Raw genomic sequence first — 20450 nt, 5'->3', positions numbered from 1 at the left:
AGGAGAGTGATGGAGTGCTGCATCAGATGACCTGGCCTCCACAATCACCCAACCTCAACCCAATTGAGATGGTTTGGGATGAGTTGGACCGCAGATTGAAGGAAAAGCAGCCAATAAATGCTCAGCATATGTGGGAACTCCTTCAAAACAGTTGGAAAAGCATTCCAGGTAAAGCTAGTTGAAAGAATGCCAAGAGTGTGCAAAGCTTTCATCAAGGCAAATGGTGGCTACTTTGAAGAATCTAAAATATAACATATATTTTGATTTGTTTAACACTTGTTTGGTTACTACATGATTCTATATGTGTTATTTCATTGTTTTGATGTCTTCCCTATTGTTCTACAATGTAGAAAATAGTAAAAATAAAGAAAAACCCTTGAATGAGTAGATGTGTCCAAACTTTTGACTGGTACTGTACACACTCATAGCATGCAGACAATCACCAAGACAATTCATTGTATGTTTTCTAATGTTATCTCAATTTATTTGAGATTAAATGTGTATTATGCACTTGCATTTTGAAGAATGCTCTCATCATCTCAAAATTCAGTTCATGATGTCCCTTTTTGTGGATAAGTTCACTTCCAGTGTTCTACAGAGGGAGGAGTGACCCCATAAGCCCCATCTCCATAGGTACTGTATAACTAGTGTGTGTGTGTGTGTGTGTGTGTGTGTGTGTGTGTGTAAGGGGCGGGGGATAGATATGGTAGCAAGTAGCAGCTTGTGTGTATGGGGGGGGGGGGTGTTTATGTAAACTCATGCTCTACAGTATATATAGGAGTGAGAGGTAGCTAAGAAAAGTAGATCTCCTGTTTTGTCCTTTATAATTCTTGATACTGACCCTGCTCTGCTGTAGCCATGACGACCATGCTGCTGAGCGCACTAGGAGCACTGCTCTGCTCCTTGGTTATCACCGCTGAGGTCATGCCCCAAGGAGACTTCAATCTACAGGGGGTAAGAGAGTGAATGAAGAGAGGGATCAGAAATCAGCGTTACATTGAAAATCAAATGACGAGGAACAAACTAGGGATTATTATGGAGAAAAAAAGAAACGTTAGGAGAAAGAATACAGAAAGGAACCTCTGATGAAAACCAGATTCAAATGGAAGGGATGAAGACAAATGTGGGAATTCTAGTGACACATTGTTGGGTGTTCATATTGAGACAATAGTTATTCAGATGTTCCTTCATGAATGATTCAGGAATATTTCAGTATCAGCTCTCACAGATTTAAGGTTTCAACTTTCTGTGACTCCTGCAGACAGGAATAAGGAGGTGATGCAATTTAATCAGGGCTGTTTTCTGCAGGTGGCAGGAAAGTGGTATGTGATTGGATTTGCCACTAATGCCCATCAACCACAAGGCCAGCATGAAGATGGGCAACGCCGTGCTGACACCAACTGCTGACGGAGACCAGGAAATGACATATCCTAGCCGGAAGTAAGAGAGAGAGCGTGAGACATTGTGCTGATTCTGTATTAACTGTATTGTCTCTGTAGCGCTGATGGCTCCTGCTGGAGAATGAACCACCTGGCCAAGAAGACAAACCTTTTGGGGAAATTAATCTACAAGAGCGAGCGTAAGTCTACAACCTATTAACACATACACACACACAGTGCACTAATGGGCATATGTGTGATATTGTCAATTCAACTCCCTCTCGTCCCCTCCAGGCTGGAGTAATGAAAATGACATGCGTGTCGTTGACGTTAAGTATGACGAGTATGCTCTTATTCACACCAAGACCAAGGGTGTTTCAGCTGTGCTCACCAACCTGTATGGTACGATCCTTTCCACTCCTCTGCAAAATCCCATGACTCAGTCTCATTGTTTTAGTATTCCTTTCCCCATCATTTGTTAGAAATCTTATATTACAAAATATTGTATCCTTCACAGTATATTTAGTGTGCCATGTATTGTACCGTGGGACAGACCTGAGCCCTAGCCTGCTGCAGAAGTTTAGGCAGTTCTCCCTGGACACTGGCTATCCTCCCCCCAAAAACGGTACAGCTCATCTGTACAACCCATTTGTGAAGTATGTTATGTTGCACAATATTTCTTGATAGAAGTGTGGAATGTTTCAGACATAGTTATCAACCTTATTTCTCTCTTTCTGCAGATGAGTGTCCTGCTGTGAAATTTCATCCATGTTTTTTACTTTCTAAACGTGCTCCCTTGATCAGTCTGCATGGCATTGCTACTCGGCCGGTAGACCCATGGCAACTGTGGCAACCATGAACCACCTTTAGCTCCGTTGGCCCATCAGACTCCGCCTTCACTAGGCAACTCAGATGCAAGTTCATCCCAGCGTAGCTGTAAACTCTGTTAGTTTTTCACTTCTCTGACTTGCTCCAATGAAATATTGTCTCGTTGTTTTTTCTGTTTGTCAGTCGTTCTACTCGTCGGATGACTAGAATATGTTGGGTATTTAATACCTCTGATCCTAAGATGTAACGTTAGCTGCTTTAGAAGTCTGTGTTGATCAAATGTAATGTAAACCCAGCTCTAAAAGTAACCTTGGTGCACCATCATTCTATTGAAAATGTTATCCTACTTCTTGCCAGTACATCCATAACACAGCTCTGATTCCTCCTTTTGTTTGTTAAGGGTTTACATCTACACACTTTATTTACAAATGTGTACAAAACAATAATTTACCTCCTATAGAATTCTAGTTACACTGAATTATACAACAAAGTTCATGATGATGAAATAAATATAAAAACAAAAATGACCACAGGGGAAGGAACTGTCGAAGCGAGTACAAATATACCACCAGTCTTTACAAGTTGTATTTCTCCTCAGGGGACTAATGCCTCTCCCTGGCCACTGGCATAAGTCGATGTGTGTTTGGGTAAAGGAAGTATGTTGTGGTCATGAGTCTGTGGTACCAGATCTAGTGCAATCTAACTCTGAAGGCCTTGCTGGCGCTACATCCTATTTCAGGGGCCTGATAATAAAGCTTATTAGGGGTTAAATAATCTGTATGAAGATGGGTTTAGGGGTTGGTTCTAAATGATACTGCTTACCTGTTAGATTCCCCCCACCCCCATGGGGAAAAACAACCACATCTAGTTTCTCATTTTGTGTAAAGAAGTGAATCAACTAAAAGAAACCTCTCTGAAGCCGCAGCTTTTACAATGGACATGGCTATTTGCTATGATGCAGTCAACTCCTTCTCCAGGCATTGTCCATGGCCAGACAGACAATTCTCCTCAAAACAACAACGATATAAAGATCTGGGGTCAGACACCAGTAAGCGCAAGATGCTATGAAAGTCCCGCCTACTTCCTTGTTCAAACCCTCTATTGTTTTTGAGTGGGCTTCATGAAAACGTGGTCATTAACGATATATGTAAAATTATATTCGTATTTGTAGATTCATTTGCTTCTTTCTACCTTTTGTCTTTCATGAATATGTACCATTTTATTTGTATTTTCCGTAATCAAAAACCTTCAAAAATATATGGGGTAAATGAATCCACGAATACAAGATATATCTTATAAGTGCTATTATGAACTGGGTGGTTTGAGCCCTGAATTCTGGCATATCAGAACGTATACCACCGGGTATGACAAAACATTTAGTTTTACTGCTCTAATTACGTTGGTAACCAGTTTATAATAGCAATAGGGTTCTTCGAGGGTTTGTAATATTTGGCCAATATTCCACGGATAAAGGCTGTGTCCAGGCACTCTGCGTTGCGTCTTGCGTAAGAACAGCCCTATCGGGCATATACCACACCTCCTCCGGCCTTATTGCTTAGTTAGAATGGACGACCACTCTGCTCAGAGGACCTGCGTTTTCTCAGCAGTTGAATGTCCATTGCATTGTGTGAATACAAAAGCTTGTATATTTATGCAGCGGCAGTTTATCCACTTCATAAATAGAATGGTACCTTGCAAAAAGCATGACTCAAGTCATGTGATCGTGACAATATAAACAACAAAGTAAAAATTCATTTGTCAAATATTTTGTAGGTTTTTCAGCTGTAACTAACTTTCCTACTTCAACTAATCATGATGATGTGTAGCGGTGCCTCCGAGGTGAAGGCCATGGCTAGACGGGATCCAGCTTTTGTCCATTTAAATTCAGGTTTGACGTTTAGTAGCCGGTTAGGAAAATTTAAACAGCAGGTTAGGATAATTCACGTAGCAGGTTAGAATAATTAGGTTAAGGTTAGGAAAAGAGTTAGGCTTAGCTAAAATGCAACAAAAATCAACTGTTGACATAAACTGGATCCATTCTAGCCACGAACGTGAAGGATGCCACTCCCGAAGTGCACCAAATCTGCTGTAAAGTGAGCATAATTCCTTAATTTCGCCTGCTTAGTCTAGCTGTCCAACTGAATATGCTCATCTTTCAACAAAGATGACACAATAATTACCTCAACCATGTTATTCAATTTGTGGGTAAATAACAAATGTATTCTTTCAACAAAGATGACACACAATAATTACCTCAACCATGTTATTCCATTTGTGGGTAAATAACAAATGTCAAACCTATAGGTGTGCATGTGCATAGGCTATATGGAGTAAATTTGGAATGCTGCTGGAACAACTAAGTCATTGCCTGATTGTCTTTTAAGTGTTTCCAGATGAAGCCACATTCTGGAAAGAAGTTTGATGTTTTCACTGTCAAAACATTCAAAACACAAGTTGTGGTGGAGACCAACTTCTTCACTCTTCTTGTATAAAAAAATGATTGTATTATTTCTAGCCTATGTTTTGCAAAAATAAATGTCTCGCGGTTCCACTATCATGGGTCTCCAACCTTTTCTAGCATTTTTTTAGCTTTCAAATATGCACATTCTTCTCCTCTCCCCTGGGTCCTTAAGTGTACAAGATAAAGTAGTACACTATGTTTACTGATCAATATACCAGGTAAAATAATGGTTAATAAAAAACGAAGGTGGGCCCTATAAAATCTGTGATTTTTTTACTTCAGTTTTATTCTTCCTGGTTTCAGATTTGTTGAGGGTTTTCACTCTCAAAATTATATTTGTTCACAGAGAAACAACTAAATTGAATGTTCTGAGTTGATGTCAATGATTAAATCACATCAGAATACCATTTTTTTTAGGTCTGGAAGAAAACGAACACATCTTATTTTTTGATTGTGCATCTTGCCCTTTAATTGCTTATCCAGTGAGCTGTCTCATATGCAGGTCTAGCAATGGTTCTGTACTGCTGATGCTAATTTAATGGCAAGGTTTCCAATTAACAAATAATCAAAACAAATGATATACTTACTCATGATATACAGTGGGGCAAAAAAGTATTATAGTCAGCCACCAATTGTGCAAGTTCTCCCACTTAAAAAGATGAGAGAGGCCTGTAATTTTCATCATAGGTACACTTCAACTATGACAGACAAAATGAGGAAAAAAATCCAGAAAATCACATTGTAGGACTTTTTATGAATTAATTTGCAAATTATGGTGGAAAATAAGTATTTGGTCAATAACAAAAGTTTATCTCAATACTTTGTTATGTACCCTTTGTTGGCAATGACAGAGGTCAAACGTTTTCTGTAAGTCTTCACAAGGTTTTCACACACTGTTGCTGGTATTTTGGCCCATTCCTCCATGCAGATCTCCTCTAGAGCAGTGATGTTTTGGGGCTGTTGCTGGGCAACACAGACTTTCAACTCCCTCCAAAGATTTTCTATGGGGTTGAGATCTGGAGACTGGCTAGGCCACTCCAGGACCTTGAAATGCTTCTTACGAAGCCACTCCTTCGTTGCCCGGGCGGTGTGTTTGGGATCATTGTCATGCTGAAAGACCCAGCCACGATTCATCTTCAATGCCCTTGCTGATGGAAGGAAGTTTTCACTCAAAATCTCACGATACATGGCCCCATTCATTCTTTCCTTTACACGGATCAGTCATCCTGGTCCCTTTGCAGAAAAACAGCCCCAAAGCATGATGTTTCCACTCCCATGCTTCACAGTAGGTATGGTGTTCTTTGGATGCAACTCAGCATTCTTTGTCCTCCAAACACGACGAGTTGAGTTTTATTTTGGTTTTATTTTTTACTTTGGTCCCAGCTCTCTGCAGGTCATTCACTAGGTCCCCCCGTGTGGTTCTGGGATTTTTGCTCACCGTTCTTGTGATCATTTTGACCCCACGGGGTAAGATCTTGCGTGGAGCCCCAGATCGAGGGAGATTATCAGTGGTCTTGTATGTCTTCCATTTCCTAATAATTGCTCCCACAGTTTATTTCTTCAAACCAAGCTGCTTACCTATTGCAGATTCAGTCTTCCCAGCCTGGTGCAGGTCTACAATTTTGTTTCTGGTGTCCTTTGACAGCTCTTTGGTCTTGGCCATAGTGGAGTTTGGAGTGTGACTGTTTGAGGTTGTGGACAGGTGTCTTTTATACTGATAACAATTTCAAACAGGTGCCATTAATACAGGTAACGAGTGGAGGACAGAGGAGCCTCTTAAAGAAGAAGTTACAGGTCTGTGAGAGCCAGAAATCTTGCTTGTTTGTAGGTGACCAAATACTTATTTTCCACCATAATTTGCAAATAAATTCATTAAAAATCCTACAATGTGATTTTCTGGATTTCTTTTCTCATTTTGTCTGTCATAGTTGAAGTGTACCTATGATGAAAATTACATGCCTCTCTCATCTTTTTAAGTGGGAGAACTTGCACAATTGGTGGCAGACTAAATACTTTTTTGCCCCACTGTATGTCTGCCAGGTAAGCCTACTTTGCAGTTAACATTTAATTGAGAAGGGTTTGGGGAAAGTTTTTCTGTCAACCCACAATGGTTATCACATCAACCGGCTACTAATTATTTTAATTTTATTTAACCTTTATTTAACCAGGTAGGCCAGTTGAGAACAAGTTCTCATTTACAACTGCGACCTGACCAAGATAAAGCAAAGCAGTGCGACAAAAACAACAACAGTTACACATGGGATAAACAAACGTACAGTCAATAACACAATAGAAAAAAAAATCTATATACAGTGTGTGCAAATGTAGTAAGATTAGGGAGGTAAGGCAATAAATAGGCCATAGTGGCGAAATAATTACAATTTAGCATTAACACTGGAGTGATAGATGTGCAGATTATGATGTGCAAGTAGAGATACTGGGGTGCAAAAGAGCAAAAATAAACAACAATATGGGGATGAGGTAGTTGGGTGGGCTATTTACAGATGGGCTGTGTACAGGTGCAGTGATCGGTAAGCTGCTCTGACAGCTGATGCTTAAAGTTAGTGAGGAAGATATAAGTCTCCAGCTTCAGTGATTTTTGCAATTCGTTCCAGTCATTGGCAGCAGAGAACTGGAAGGAAAGGCGGCCAAAGTAGGAGTTGTCTTTGAGGATGACCAGTGAAATATACCTCCTGGAGCTTGTGCTATGGGTGGGTGTTGCTATGGTGACCAGTGAGCTGAGATAAGGTGGGACTTTACCTAGCAAAGACTTATAGATGACCTGGAGCCAGTGGGATTGGCGATGAATATGAAGCGAGGGCCAGCCAACGAGAGCATACAGGTCGCAGTGGTGGGTAGTGTATGGGGCTTTGGTGACACAATGGATGGCACTGTGATTTGCTAAGTAGAGTGTTGGAGGCTGTTTTGTAAATTACATCGCTGAAGTCAAGGGTCGGTAGGATAGTCAGTTTTATGAGGGTATGTTTAGCAGCATGAGTGAAGGAGTCTTTGTTGCGAAATAGGAAACCGATTATAGATTTAATTTGGGATTGGAGATGCTTAATGTGAGTCTAGAAGGAGAGTTTACAGTCTAACCAGACAGCTAGGTATTTGTAGTTGTCCACATATTCTAGGTCAGAACCGTCCAGAGTAGTGATGCTAGTCGGGCGGTCGGGTGCGGGCAGCGATCGGTTGAAGTGCATGCATTTAGTTTTAGTAGCATTTAAGAGCAGTTGGAGGCCACGGAAGGAGTGTTGTATGACATTGAAGCTCGTCTGGAGGTTTGTTAACACAGTGTCCAAAGAAGGGCCAGAAGTATACAGAATGGTGTCGTCTGCGTAGAGGTGTTCACTGTTCACTCTGTTCACTGAAAAGAGCTGTTAATTTGCCTCCCAAACTGCTGATCGCTCAGTAATGCTTAGAAATGTACCAAAACCATACAAAAATCTTGAATTTAAAGCCTAAAATGTTGTCTACCATGATGTCAGATCGTGAAATGTGAGTTCAAATACATCTTTACCTGACCAAATTGTTATATGTTCTGCAAAAAAATATTAACACTGAATTAGGCTCTCTCCTCACTATATTGTTCCTGCACTGAGGAATTGCCATCTTCAGAGGATGTTTTTATAATTTATCTGCTGATAATCGATGTCTGGAGCTCAAAAAGTAATAGGAAAAGTATGCAAATCAGGTAACCAAATTAACGACTCTTTCACATATGCGATTTGGTTCCCGACGTTCACCAAAAAAAGCCATTCAAAAAGAGCCGTTCATTCGCGAATGACCCATCAGTACACTGGCTATGCACTGAGTAATAGACAAATGGCCGCAACACACAGACAGAAATGGGCAATATTGTTGGAAATTAATTGGCACATATTGTGTTAGGTTTGGATTTTTAAGCCAATAGTGGCTAACCAGGGGTGGGATAATATCAATATTTCTTAATTTGGTTAGAGCTGGAAGCTTGCAGTGTCTGATACTTGAGAGATTTGATCATGACAGTTTACGGTGGAACCAGGGCCAGCACTATGGGCTGGCCTTAGGGGTCCAGGCCCACCCTACCATACCTCCTTGCCTGTCCAAATAAATTATTTAAATATTGATAATTTATTTGACGTGATGCGTTCAGACAGAAAGACTAAAGATTATGGCATGCAGGGGTGTAACTTTCACCAGAGATGGGGGGGGGGGGGGGGGACATATTGAAATAGCACGTTTGTCCCCCCCAGTTTTATCATTGGAATGTGATACAAAACGAGGCAACGGTGTGCTTTAGGACCATGCGGACGCCTCCGTGCAGTCGGGTCGGCTGTTTGGAGTGTTTATCCGACTGGATAAAAAAATAATATTTATATATACACATTTATGTCGCTTTCTCCAGTGATATATAGCCTAATTTCAGAGAGGAAGAGGCGAAGCACAGAGTAAGCCCAATGCCTTTCTATGGGAATAATATACAGGCTTAAGCTTGTCGCCTGCCTTCCTGCCTTTGGGACAAAGAGTACCATTGTTAGGGCAGAGACATGAGCATCTCGTCATTATATACAGATATCTGGTTTCAGCCTCTTGCGAACTGGAAAGGGTTGGCGGGTGCACAGTGCACTGTTAGGATGCTGGATTGCCCTAAAGTAATTGATTTATTATTATATAATAACTCCCGTCTAAATAAAATCATTCAAAATACTTGAACCGGGAGCATGACTTTCCCATTTGGCATTGTCTGATTGTCTTAACTCATCACGTACACCACTAATAAGATGAGCTTCTCAGTCAATTGTTCTTAATCTCAAACAAGTCAACAAAATCTTTTTTTTAAATATTACATTTTTTTATATTTCCAACACTCCCGGCCTTGATCTTCACCAAGCCTCGCTATGACAGAGCAAAGTATCCTGATCTGATGATCCCATATAAAGTAAAAGAATACAATACAATACATATAATTTTTCACAAAAGTAGTGCACTGGGGCTTTAATAGTCCTGTATTAGCGGACCGATATAGCCATCTGCAGCCGACCCCCCAATGATTTTGAGAAACTAAAACTTTAATATTGAAATTAAACTGTTCTACGAAAATGCGCATATAAAATAATCATAACTGGTAGGATAAATTGTAAGCTTGAGAAGCTGCCTTTACTATTACACCAGTTCCAAGAATTGTGCGTGCACACATTGGAGATCCGTGAAAAAAACGTGCCGCCTATGGAAATCAAAGGCCTGTTCAATTGATACATTCTGGCGCCAGCCCCTGGGTGGAACACTTGAAAATTGCAAGTACTTTCAGAATTGTTTGGCCAGCTACTCATAAGTGGTCTGCGAGCTACTGGTAGCTCGAGATCAACATGTTGGAGACCCCTGCAATACATTGAGTCATGATTTTGTCTTCAAGATCTGTGAGAGCTGTGACTCCCTGCCACACCCTCACAACCCCCTGTATGGCTTTCAAAGCATTGGGCTGTGTTAAAAATGTATAGGGTGTAAACATGAAGAGCTTTGTAAACACTAAACAAATGGATCTTTACTCAGTACATAAGAGTCTTGAGAGTAATGTCTCTCTATCACCTATGCATCACTCATCAGGCCCTAGTCCTTCCCTCTCTTATGTTGGTGGAGATGAATTTATGCACCTGCGCGTCCATAAAACACTACCCCACGCTGGCGGGAAACTGGAGCTGCATAGAGTACAGACTCCAAAAACTCACAATGACCCTATTGGTTTCTTCTGAATACCTGTAACTCCCTGCAGATGATGCCACCCCCATAATCCAACCAACAGCCTCCATGCCTGCTCTGGATCATGTGTACCCATTTTATGCTCACCTGTATTGTACTATACTGTATTTTATACTTCCATTGGTAAATATCTGTCTTTGTACTAAAATCCGTTTTCACCTTTGACTAAATGTATTTTGGTACAATACAATGTAAATAAACATTTGACAGCTGACTTCACTTTTTGTAAAACCTTTAAAGAATCTATTACAAAAAATCTGTGAAGTGCGTATGTGGGTGCTTGTTATACAATTTCAATTTGCATATTTGTAGGTGATGACATTTCCCCCATCTCTATCACATCAATTACTGTACACCTATTGCGTAATCCCTAGTAGTGACTGACATTTCTTATGATTTTATGGTACCACATATCAGGTAGAGATTCTGTCAGTTGAGTACAGTGCAGTCTTCCAATCGAGGCCTCAAATCGGGATAGTCTCCTTTTAAAACCGGCACATCTGGGGGAAGAGGCTTGATTTCTGACACTATAGTGGTACAGTTTTCCTTCATCAAAGAAGCCTCAGGTTGTACCTCCTATAGGTCTACTGTTTGAAACATTTTCTGCATTTAAGATCGAAACAGACTTTGAGTTGGTTCTGGACATCAAAATATAATTCTGGCAACAGGAAAGGGGAGAGTCAATTGTGGTGTGCAGTCTTCCTTTTCTTTTTACAGAAAACATTTTCCCTCAATTGGGTGTCTGCTGTAATGCAACCCAAAGGAGGACCCCACCCATTGTAAGAGGTGATTACAACCTGTAATGACAGCATATGATTGGCTGATGGCTGCTTTTACCTGTGATTACCATATTTCACCAAAACACACACAAAGCTGAAAACTGGTAATTATCCTTCCGTCTTGGGGGGTTTGATGAGGGGAATTGATGAGGGGCCCCCGAGTGGCACAGCAGTCTAAGGCTCTGCATCTCAGTGTGAGAGGCGTCACTACAGTCCCTGGTTCGATTCCAGGCTGTATCACATCCGGCCGTGATTGGGAGTCCCATAGGGCAGCGCACAATGCCCCATCGTCATCCGGGTTTGACCGGGGTATGCTGTCATTGTAAATAAGAATTGGTTTTGATTTGCCTAGTTAAATAAAGGTGGAATACAAACAAACAAAACATTAAAGTAGAGGTTGTTCGGAGAAGAAAAGGAACCGAACTGGCATAAAGTCACCAGAATAAGACGGGAGGTATGCAAAGTATCACAGCACTAGGATGAAGTCATTGCTGATCGTGGTGCTTGTGGTGGTGTGTCTATTGCTGACTGAATCTGGTGAGTATGACATAACTCACTACATGCAGCACGACATACGGGACATAGTCATGTGATTATGTGATTATGATAACAGTGTTACAGGGTAGGCTACAGGAGAACCTTGAGTGACTGACTCAGTTGACCGGACCTCCCTGTTTTATATTTTTAGATGGAAAACGCAAAACCAAGAAAAATAGGATCTCATTACCCAGAGGAGTGAAGAAGATTCAAGAGGCCCTGGGTGAGTCATATGTTATAATTTTACTTGTCCTCTTCCTCTCTGTTTCTCTCCTCTCCACCAATGTCTTTTCTGGGTGATTCCTTGCATGTGACACTGTGTGGCGATTGTAACTTTAAGTGTTTAATACTGTAAGTGTTGTGGCCATTCGTTCACGAGGTGGTTGGCTGTGTCTGTTGCAGACCCTAATCGAATTGTAAATACTTTGAAATGGAAAACTAGATCCAAAGATCTGGGTAAGTACAACACATAATATTTGCTTCCGTGCCCAAACCAGCGATCAACAGGATGAGTTCATATTTCCCTAACCAATCATTAAAGACTCATTGAAGACTCCACACATCTATTACACACTCATTCATATTTAGTCTGTACTATTCCAGCTTCTAGGCCACTTCAATTCTAGGATTAAACAAAAATGTTTTACTTTTTCTTATTTAGCTAAAGTAACAGAGGACGCCATTGTAAATGAACATTTGAACTGAAAAATGAACTGATAAACACGTGTATGTGACAATTTCTTTTTGATTTGATTTAGAGCTGGCTGCCCAGCCAAACTGAGAAATCGGGGGAGAAGGTCCTTGGTCAGGAAGGTGACCAAGAACCCGATGGTCACTCTGACGGAGTTTCAGTGTTCCTCTGTGAAGATGGGAGAACCTTCCAGAAGGACAACCATCTCTGCATCACTCCACCAATCAGGCCTATATGGTAGGGTGGCCAGACGGAAGCCACTCCTCAGGAAAAGGCACATGACAGCCTGCTTGGAGTTTGCCAAAAGATGCAGACGTTGAGAAACAAGATTCTCTGGTCTGATGAAACGAAGATTGAACACTTTGGCCTGAATGCTAAGAGTCACGTCTGGAGGAAACCTGGCACCATCCCTACGGTGAAGCATGGTGGTGGCAGCATCATGCTGTGGGGATGTTTTTCAGCGGTAAGGACTGGGAGACAAAGAGGATCGAAGGAAAGATGAACGGAGCAAAGTACAGGGATTCTTGATGAAAATCTGCAGAGCGCTCAGGACCTCAAACTGGGGCGAAGTTCATCTTCCAACACGACAACGACCCTAAGCACACAGCCAAGACAACGCAGGAGTGGCTTCGGGACAAGTCTCTGAATGACCCTGAGTGGAACAGCCAGAGCCTGGACTTGAATCCGATTGAACATCTCTGGAGAGACCTGAAAATAGCTGTGCAGCGACGCTCCCCATCCAACTGTATCACTGCCTGGTACTGCAGGGTGCAGTCTGCCAAACACATCACCGGGGGCACAGTGCCTGCCCTCCAGGACACCTACAGCACCTGATGTCAAAGGAAGGCCAAAAAGATCATCAAGGACATCAACCACCCGAGCCACGGCCTGTTCACCCCGCTATCATCCAGAAGGAGAGGTCAGTACAGGTGCATCAAAGCTGGGACCGAGAGACTGAAAAACAGCTTCTCAAGGCCATCAGACTGTTAAATAGCCATCACTAGCCGGCTACCCCCCCGGTTACTCAACCCTGTACGTTAGAGGCTGCCGCCCTAAATACATAGACATGGAATCACTAGCCACTTTAATATTGGAACGCTAGCCACTTTAATAGTGTTTACATAGTGCTTTACTCATCTCATATGTACAGTTGAAGTCGGAAGTTTACATACACCTTAGCCAAATACATTTAAACTCAGTTTTTCACAATTCCTGACATCTGATCCTCTTACTTAGGTCTGTTAGGATCACCACTTTATTTTAGTAGCATTATTTGGTAGCATTACCTTTAAATTGTTTAACTTGGGTAAAACGTTTCGAGTAGCCTTCCACAAGCTTCCTACAATAAGTCGGGTGAATTTTGGCACATTCCTCCTGACAGCGCTGGTGTAACTGAGTCAGGTTTGTAGGCCTCCTTGCTCGCACACGCTTTTTCAGTTCTGCCCACACATTTTCTATGGGATTGACGTCAGGGCTTTGTGATGGCCACTCCAATACCTTGACTTTGTTGTCCTTAAGCCATTTTGCCACAACTTTGGAAGTATGCTTGGGGCCATTGTCCATTTGGAAGACCCATTTGCGACCAAGCTTCCACTTCCTGACTGATGTCTTGAGATGTTGCTTCAATATATCCACATCATTTCCCTCCCTCATGATGCCATCTATTTTGTGAAGTGAACCATTCCCTCCTGCAGCAAAGCACCACCACAACATGATGCTGCCACCCCCGTGCTTCACGGTTTGGATGGTGTTCTTCGGCTTGCAAGTCTCCCCCCTTTTCTTCCAAACATAACGATGGTCATTATGGCCAAACAGTTCTGTTTTTGTTTCATCAGACCAGAGGATATTTCTCCAAAAAGTACGATCTTCATCCCCTTGTGCAGTTGCAAACCCTAGTCTGGCTTTTTTATGGCAGTTTTGGAGCAGTGGCTTCTTCCTTGCTGAGCGACCTTTCAGGTTATGTCGATATAGGACTCGTTTTACTGTGGATATAGATCTTTTTGTGCCTATTTCCTCCAGCATCTTCACAAGGTCCTTTGCTGTTGTTCTGGGATTGATTTGCACTTTTCGCACCATAGTACATTCTTCTCTAGGAGACAGAACACATCTCCTTCATGAGCGGTATGATGGCTGCGTGGTCCCATGGTGTTTATACTTGCGTACTATTGTTTGTACAGATGAACGTGGTACAGTGCCTTGCGAAAGTATTCGGCCCCCTTGAACTTGGCGACCTTTTGCCACATTTCAGGCTTCAAACATAAAGATATAAAACTGTATTTTTTTGTGAAGAATCAACAACAAGTGGGACACAATCATGAAGTGGAACGACATTTATTGGATATTTCAAACTTTTTTAACAAATCAAAAACTGAAAAATTGGGCGTGCAAAATTATTCAGCCCCCTTAAGTTAATACTTTGTAGCGCCACCTTTTGCTGCGATTACAGCTGTAAGTCGCTTGGGGTATGTCTCTATCAGTTTTGCACATCGAGAGACTGACATTTTTTCCCATTCCTCCTTGCAAAACAGCTCGAGCTCAGTGAGGTTGGATGGAGAGCATTTGTGAACAGCAGTTTTCAGTTCTTTCCACAGATTCTCGATTGGATTCAGGTCTGGACTTTGACTTGGCCATTCTAACACCTGGATATGTTCATTTTTGAACCTTTCCATTGTAGATTTTGCTTTATGTTTTGGATCATTGTCTTGTTGGAAGACAAATCTCCGTCCCAGTCTCAGGTCTTTTGCAGACTCCATCAGGTTTTCTTCCAGAATGCTCCTGTATTTGGCTCCATCCATCTTCCCATCAATTTTAACCATCTTCCCTGTCCCTGCTGAAGAAAAGCAGCCCAAACCATGATGCTGCCACCACCATGTTTGACAGTGGGGATGGTGTGTTCAGCTGTGTTGCTTTTACGCCAAACATAACGTTTTGCATTGTTGCCAAAAAGTTCAATTTTGGTTTCATCTGACCAGAGCACCTTCTTCCACATGTTTGGTGTGTCTCCCAGGTGGCTTGTGGCAAACTTTAAACAACACTTTTTATGGATATCTTTAAGAAATGGCTTTCTTCTTGCCACTCTTCCATAAAGGCCAGATTTGTGCAATATACGACTGATTGTTGTCCTATGGACAGAGTCTCCCACCTCAGCTGTAGATCTCTGCAGTTCATCCAGAGTGATCATGGGCCTCTTGGCTGCATCTCTGATCAGTCTTCTCCTTGTATGAGCTGAAAGTTTAGAGGGACGGCCAGGTCAAGGTAGGCCTTGAAATACATCTGCATTGACACCTCACATAGGCTAAATGACATCATTTGAGTCAATCAGAAGCTTCTAAAGCCATGACATTATTTTCTGGAAATTTCCAAACTGTTTAAAAGGCACAGTCAACTTAGTGTATGTAAACTTCTGAGCCACTGGAATTGTGATACAGTGAATTAATCTGTCTGTAAACAATTGTTGGAAAAATGACTTGTGTCATGTACAAAGTAGATGTCCTAACCGACTTGCCAAAACTATAGTTTGTTAACAAGAAATTTGTGGAGTGGTTGAAAAACGTTTTAAAAGTTTTAATTGACGCCAACCTAAGTGTATGTAAACTTCAGACTTCAAATGTATATACTGTATTCTATTGAACTGTGTTTTAGTCAATGCCACTCCGACATTTCTCGTCCTAATATTTATATATTTCTTAATTCCATTCTTTTACTTTTAGATTTTTGTATTGTTGTGAATTGTTAAGATACTACCGCACTGTTGGAGCTAGGAACACAAGCATTTCACTACACCCGCAATAACATCTGCTAGATATGTGTATGTGACCAATACAGTTTGATTTGATAATAGCCGGTTGATGTGATTACAATCCTGTGGGTTGACAGATATACTTTCCCCCAAAACTTTGCAATTAAATGTTAACTGCAAAGTAGGCTTAGCCTACCTGGCAAAAATATGTCATGAGTAAGTACATTTTTATCGATTATTTGTTATTTGCAAACTTTGCCATGAAATGAGCAGCAGCAGTACAGAACCATCCCTAGACCAGCACATAAGGAAGAACACTGCGCAATTAAAGGGCCAGATGCTCAATTAAATAAAAATGTTAGTTTTCTTCCAGACCTAAAAAATAATTGTCTTCTAATGTGATTGAAGCACTGACAGACTCAGAATATCTGATTTTGTTGTTTTCTCTATGAACAACTGTAATTTTGAGAGTGAAAACCCCCCAAAATCTAAAACCAGGAAAAATACAACTGAGAAAACATAATCACAGATTTTATAGGGCTCTCTTGGATTTTTTTTATTAACCATTATTTTACCAGGTATATTGACAAAACATTAACAAACTACATTCTCTTACACTAAGGACCTGGGAAAGTTGCAGGGGAGAGGAGAATGTGCCTATTTGTAAAGCTAGAAAAAAAAAATGAGTAGCTTGTTTTCTTTTTACCTTTATTTAACTAGTCAGTTTAGAACAAATTCTTATTTTCAATGACGGCCTAGGAACAGGAACAGTGGGTTAACTGCCTTGTTCAGAGGCAGAAAGACAGATTTTTACCATGTCAGCTCGGGGATTGGATCTTGCAACTTTTCGGTTACTAGTCCAACACTCTAACCACTAGGCTACCTGCCACCCCAAATGTAGCTCTCATGCTAGAAAATGTTGCAGACCCCTGATCTATACCATAGAACATAGCACAGTAATAACAAAACTTGCATGCATGGTTGTTCAGTCAGTAGACTAAAATCCCTTGTGTTTTTTCAAATCTTTTTAAATACATTAATTTCAATATTGGATTGAATAATGATATGTTTCAAGACCCCTGTACCAACTGGCAAGGTACAATATGTGAGCTGTAGGTGTGTCTGTTCCATCACAGTATGTCTACCGCCTCCAACAAGAGCAGAAAATTAACAACGGGCAAATAGATTTTTAGAACTTATGTAAGGATTACTTGCCCGAAGCAGTTTTATTTAAAGGGATAAACCAATCAAAATATATGTGGAAAATCATGTTAAGTTGTATTTTGAATTGACTATACCTTTAAAATTGTGTTGACTGAGATTATATGAAACTAACATTACATGTGGTTTTGCTCTTTACCCTCAAGCAAGGTTTTACACCGATAGTTAAAGTTCACATTAAACCACACACACACACACACACACACACACACACACACACACACACACACACACAAAGAAAGATACAGGGATTGTGTGTTAGGGGGAGCTCTGTTTACCATCTAAAGTGCTGACAGTTAGATTTGATTCACTAGTTCCTGCCCACAGAAAGCACTGGAGGGGCAGATACTGCTTTGTTTATCACTGTCCGTCTATTTTGGCTGCTGGTATTTTATTTTCTAAATTGATGGGCTGTTGCATACAAGAGCTTTCAGCCCATTTCACATGCACTCACATGCACACACGCCTACACATATTACATGATGCTGCTCTTGTTTGAACCCGGTGATCTCACCACCTCCGGGGTTCTATAGAGGTTAGGAGTGGGAGGTCACAGCCACACCCCCAACAAGCCCCATCTCCACCCATGGGTATTGTGTGTGTGTGTCTAAGAGGCGGGGGATAGAGATGGTAGCAGGTAGCAGCTTGTGTGTGTGTGTATGGAGGGGGGGGGGGGGGGGGTATGCTCTACAGTAAACCCATGCTCTACAGTATATATAGGAGTGAGAGGTAGCTAAGAAAAGCAGATCTCCTGTTTTGTCCTTTATAATTCTTGATACTGACCCTGCTCTGCTGTAGCCATGACGACCATGCTGCTGAGCGCACTAGGAGCACTGCTCTGCTCCTTGGTTGTCACCGCTGAGGTCATGCCCCAAGGAGACTTCAATCTACAGGGGGTAAGAGAGAGAATGAAGAGAGGGATCAGAAATCAGCGTTACATTGAAAATCAAATGACGAGGAACAAACTAGGGATTATTATGGAGAAAAAAAGAAACGTTAGGAGAAAGAATACAGAAAGGAACCTGTGATGAAAACCAGATTCAAATGGAAGGGATGAAGACAAATGTGGGAATTCTAGTGACACATTGTTGGGTGTTCATATTGAGACAATAGTTATTCAGATGTTCCTTCATGAATGATTCAGGGCTATTTCAGTATCAGCCCTCATAGATTTAAAGAACCACTGAACACGCCGATTGGCATGTGGGTTTTTCTGTTGCTCATTAGAAAATTGAATTTTCAGTCTTGGAGGTGTGTTTCCTGGCCGATTCCACATTTGGTATTGATGTTTGTCCCCCATGAGACACTGTAGCCTATTTCAATTCCTCAAAATCCCCAGAGTGAACTAAATAGAAATAGAAATCTGTAATTCATTTTGACGTTTTTGCCAAGGATGTTTTAGTTGTGCAGCTTTACATCTAAGGTGTTTAGTGCAGTATTTCTCAAGCAAAGAAATGCTTGAGTTGTTGTCTTATGTGAACAGTCGGAGCTGCTGAGCAGGTCTGTCTCACTGTCTATGCTATTAGATAGAGCGCAATCACCGCAGCTGTTCACCCCATGTTAGTGGGCAAATTGACATCCTCAAATCAAAACCCAACCTTCCTTTACCCATTGTGACGCATGGATGTTCCAAACTCCATAATTATCCTATTTACACTTCGAAGTCAATTTTGATTCTAGAATAACTTTCTGACTCATATTGATGCCACAGATGCTGTTTTGATAGGGATCTGATGCTTTTCAAAGGAAGCCGTTCTTTAAGGTTGATACATTCTGTGACCCCTGCAGACAGGAATGAGGAGGTGATGTAATCTAATCGGGGCTGGTTTTTGCAGGTGGCAGGAAAGTGGTACGTGATTGGATTTGCCACTAATGCCCAGTGGTTCGTCAAACACAGGGCCGACATGAAGATGGGCACCACCATGCTGACACCAACTGCTGACGGAGACCTGGATATTGCATATTCTAGCCGGAAGTAAGTAAGAGAGAAAGAGAGAGACATTGTGCTGATTCTGTATTAACTGTATTGTCTCTGTAGCGCTGATGGCTCCTGCTGGAGAATGAACCACCTGGCCAAGAAGACAAAACTTGCGGGGAAATTCATCTACAAGAGCGAGCGTAAGTCTACAACCTATAAACACATACACACACAGTGCACTAATGGGCATATGTGTGATATTGTCAATTATTTTCCCTCTCGTCCCCTCCAGGCTGGAGTAATGAAAATGACATGCGTATCGTTGACGTTAAGTATGACGAGTATGCTCTTATTCACACCAAGACCAAGGGTGTTTCAGCTGTGCTCACCAACCTGTATGGTACGATCCTTTCCACTCCTCTGCAAAATCCCATGACTCAGTCTCATTGTTTCACTATTCCTTTCCCCATCATTTGTTAGAAATCTTATATGACAAAATATTGCATCCTTCACAGTATATTTTGTGTGCCATGCACTACATGTGTTGTGTCTACAGCCCGTGGGACAGACCTGGGCCCTGACCTGCTGCAGAAGTTTAGGCAGTTCTCCCTGGACACTGGCATTCTGCCCGAAAACATCGCTATCTTCCCCAAAAATGGTACATCCCATCTCTGTTTGTGAAGTTGGACAATATTTCTGGATAGAAGTGTGGAACGTCTCAGACTTATTATCAACTGCCTTTTCTTTTCGGCAGATGAGTGTCCCGCTGCGTAATTTCATCCATCTTCTTCACTTTGCTCCCTTGATCCTTCTGCATGGCATTGCTACTTGATGGGTCGACCCATGGCAAACTGTGGCAACCATGAATCATCTTCAGCTGCAGTGATCCATCAGACCACACCGTAACATGCATCTGCATTACCTACTGAAGCCCAGCGTAGCTGGTTAGGCAATCTTGTAACCTTAGTTTTTCACTTCCCTGATTGGTTCCAATAAAATACTGTCCTGTGCTTCTTTCTGTTTGTCAGTCGTTCTACTCGTCGGATGACTAGAATATGTTGGGTATTTAATACCTCTGATCCTAAGATGTAACGTTAGCTGCTTTAGAAGTCTGTGTTGATCAAATGTAATGTAAACCCAGCTCTAAAAGTAACCTTG

The 20450-nt window shown here is 41.5% G+C and overlaps 1 protein-coding gene and 1 long non-coding RNA gene across 4 annotated transcripts; both read left to right on the top strand.

The window, feature by feature from the left end:
• The first annotated feature begins 645 nt into the window (after positions 1–645).
• Positions 646–20302, top strand: LOC110534089 (lipocalin). Of its 3 annotated transcripts, none has more exons than XM_090186868.1 (6): positions 773–954; positions 19210–19349; positions 19413–19492; positions 19585–19692; positions 19849–19950; positions 20047–20302. In XM_090186868.1, the coding sequence occupies exons 1-6, from the start codon at positions 859–861 to the stop codon at positions 20064–20066; spliced, it is 546 nt and encodes a 181-aa protein (XP_090042994.1). In that variant the 5' UTR covers positions 773–858; the 3' UTR covers positions 20067–20302. The 3 variants fall into 3 exon arrangements, with proteins under 3 accessions (XP_036846387.1, XP_090042994.1, XP_036846386.2); XM_036990491.2 differs by lacking the exon at positions 773–954 and adding an exon at positions 18024–18270; XM_036990492.2 differs by lacking the exons at positions 19210–19349; positions 19413–19492; positions 19585–19692; positions 19849–19950; positions 20047–20302 and adding exons at positions 1309–1579; positions 1674–1781; positions 1897–2004; positions 2120–4775 and having other exon boundaries at positions 646–954.
• LOC118966789 (uncharacterized) lies at positions 11618–12428 on the top strand. Its single transcript, XR_005053686.2, has 4 exons — positions 11618–11723; positions 11875–11946; positions 12126–12179; positions 12385–12428. It is a non-coding gene; the product is annotated as an uncharacterized LOC118966789 (long non-coding RNA).
• Positions 20303–20450: the final 148 nt, after the last annotated feature.

Source organism: Oncorhynchus mykiss, chromosome 10 (assembly GCF_057628025.1).
Source record: "Oncorhynchus mykiss isolate SJ-2025 chromosome 10, ASM5762802v1, whole genome shotgun sequence".
NCBI lineage: Eukaryota > Metazoa > Chordata > Actinopteri > Salmoniformes > Salmonidae > Oncorhynchus > Oncorhynchus mykiss.
Note: the sequence above shows the minus strand (reverse complement) of the source record. Positions and strands in the feature narration are given on the sequence as shown.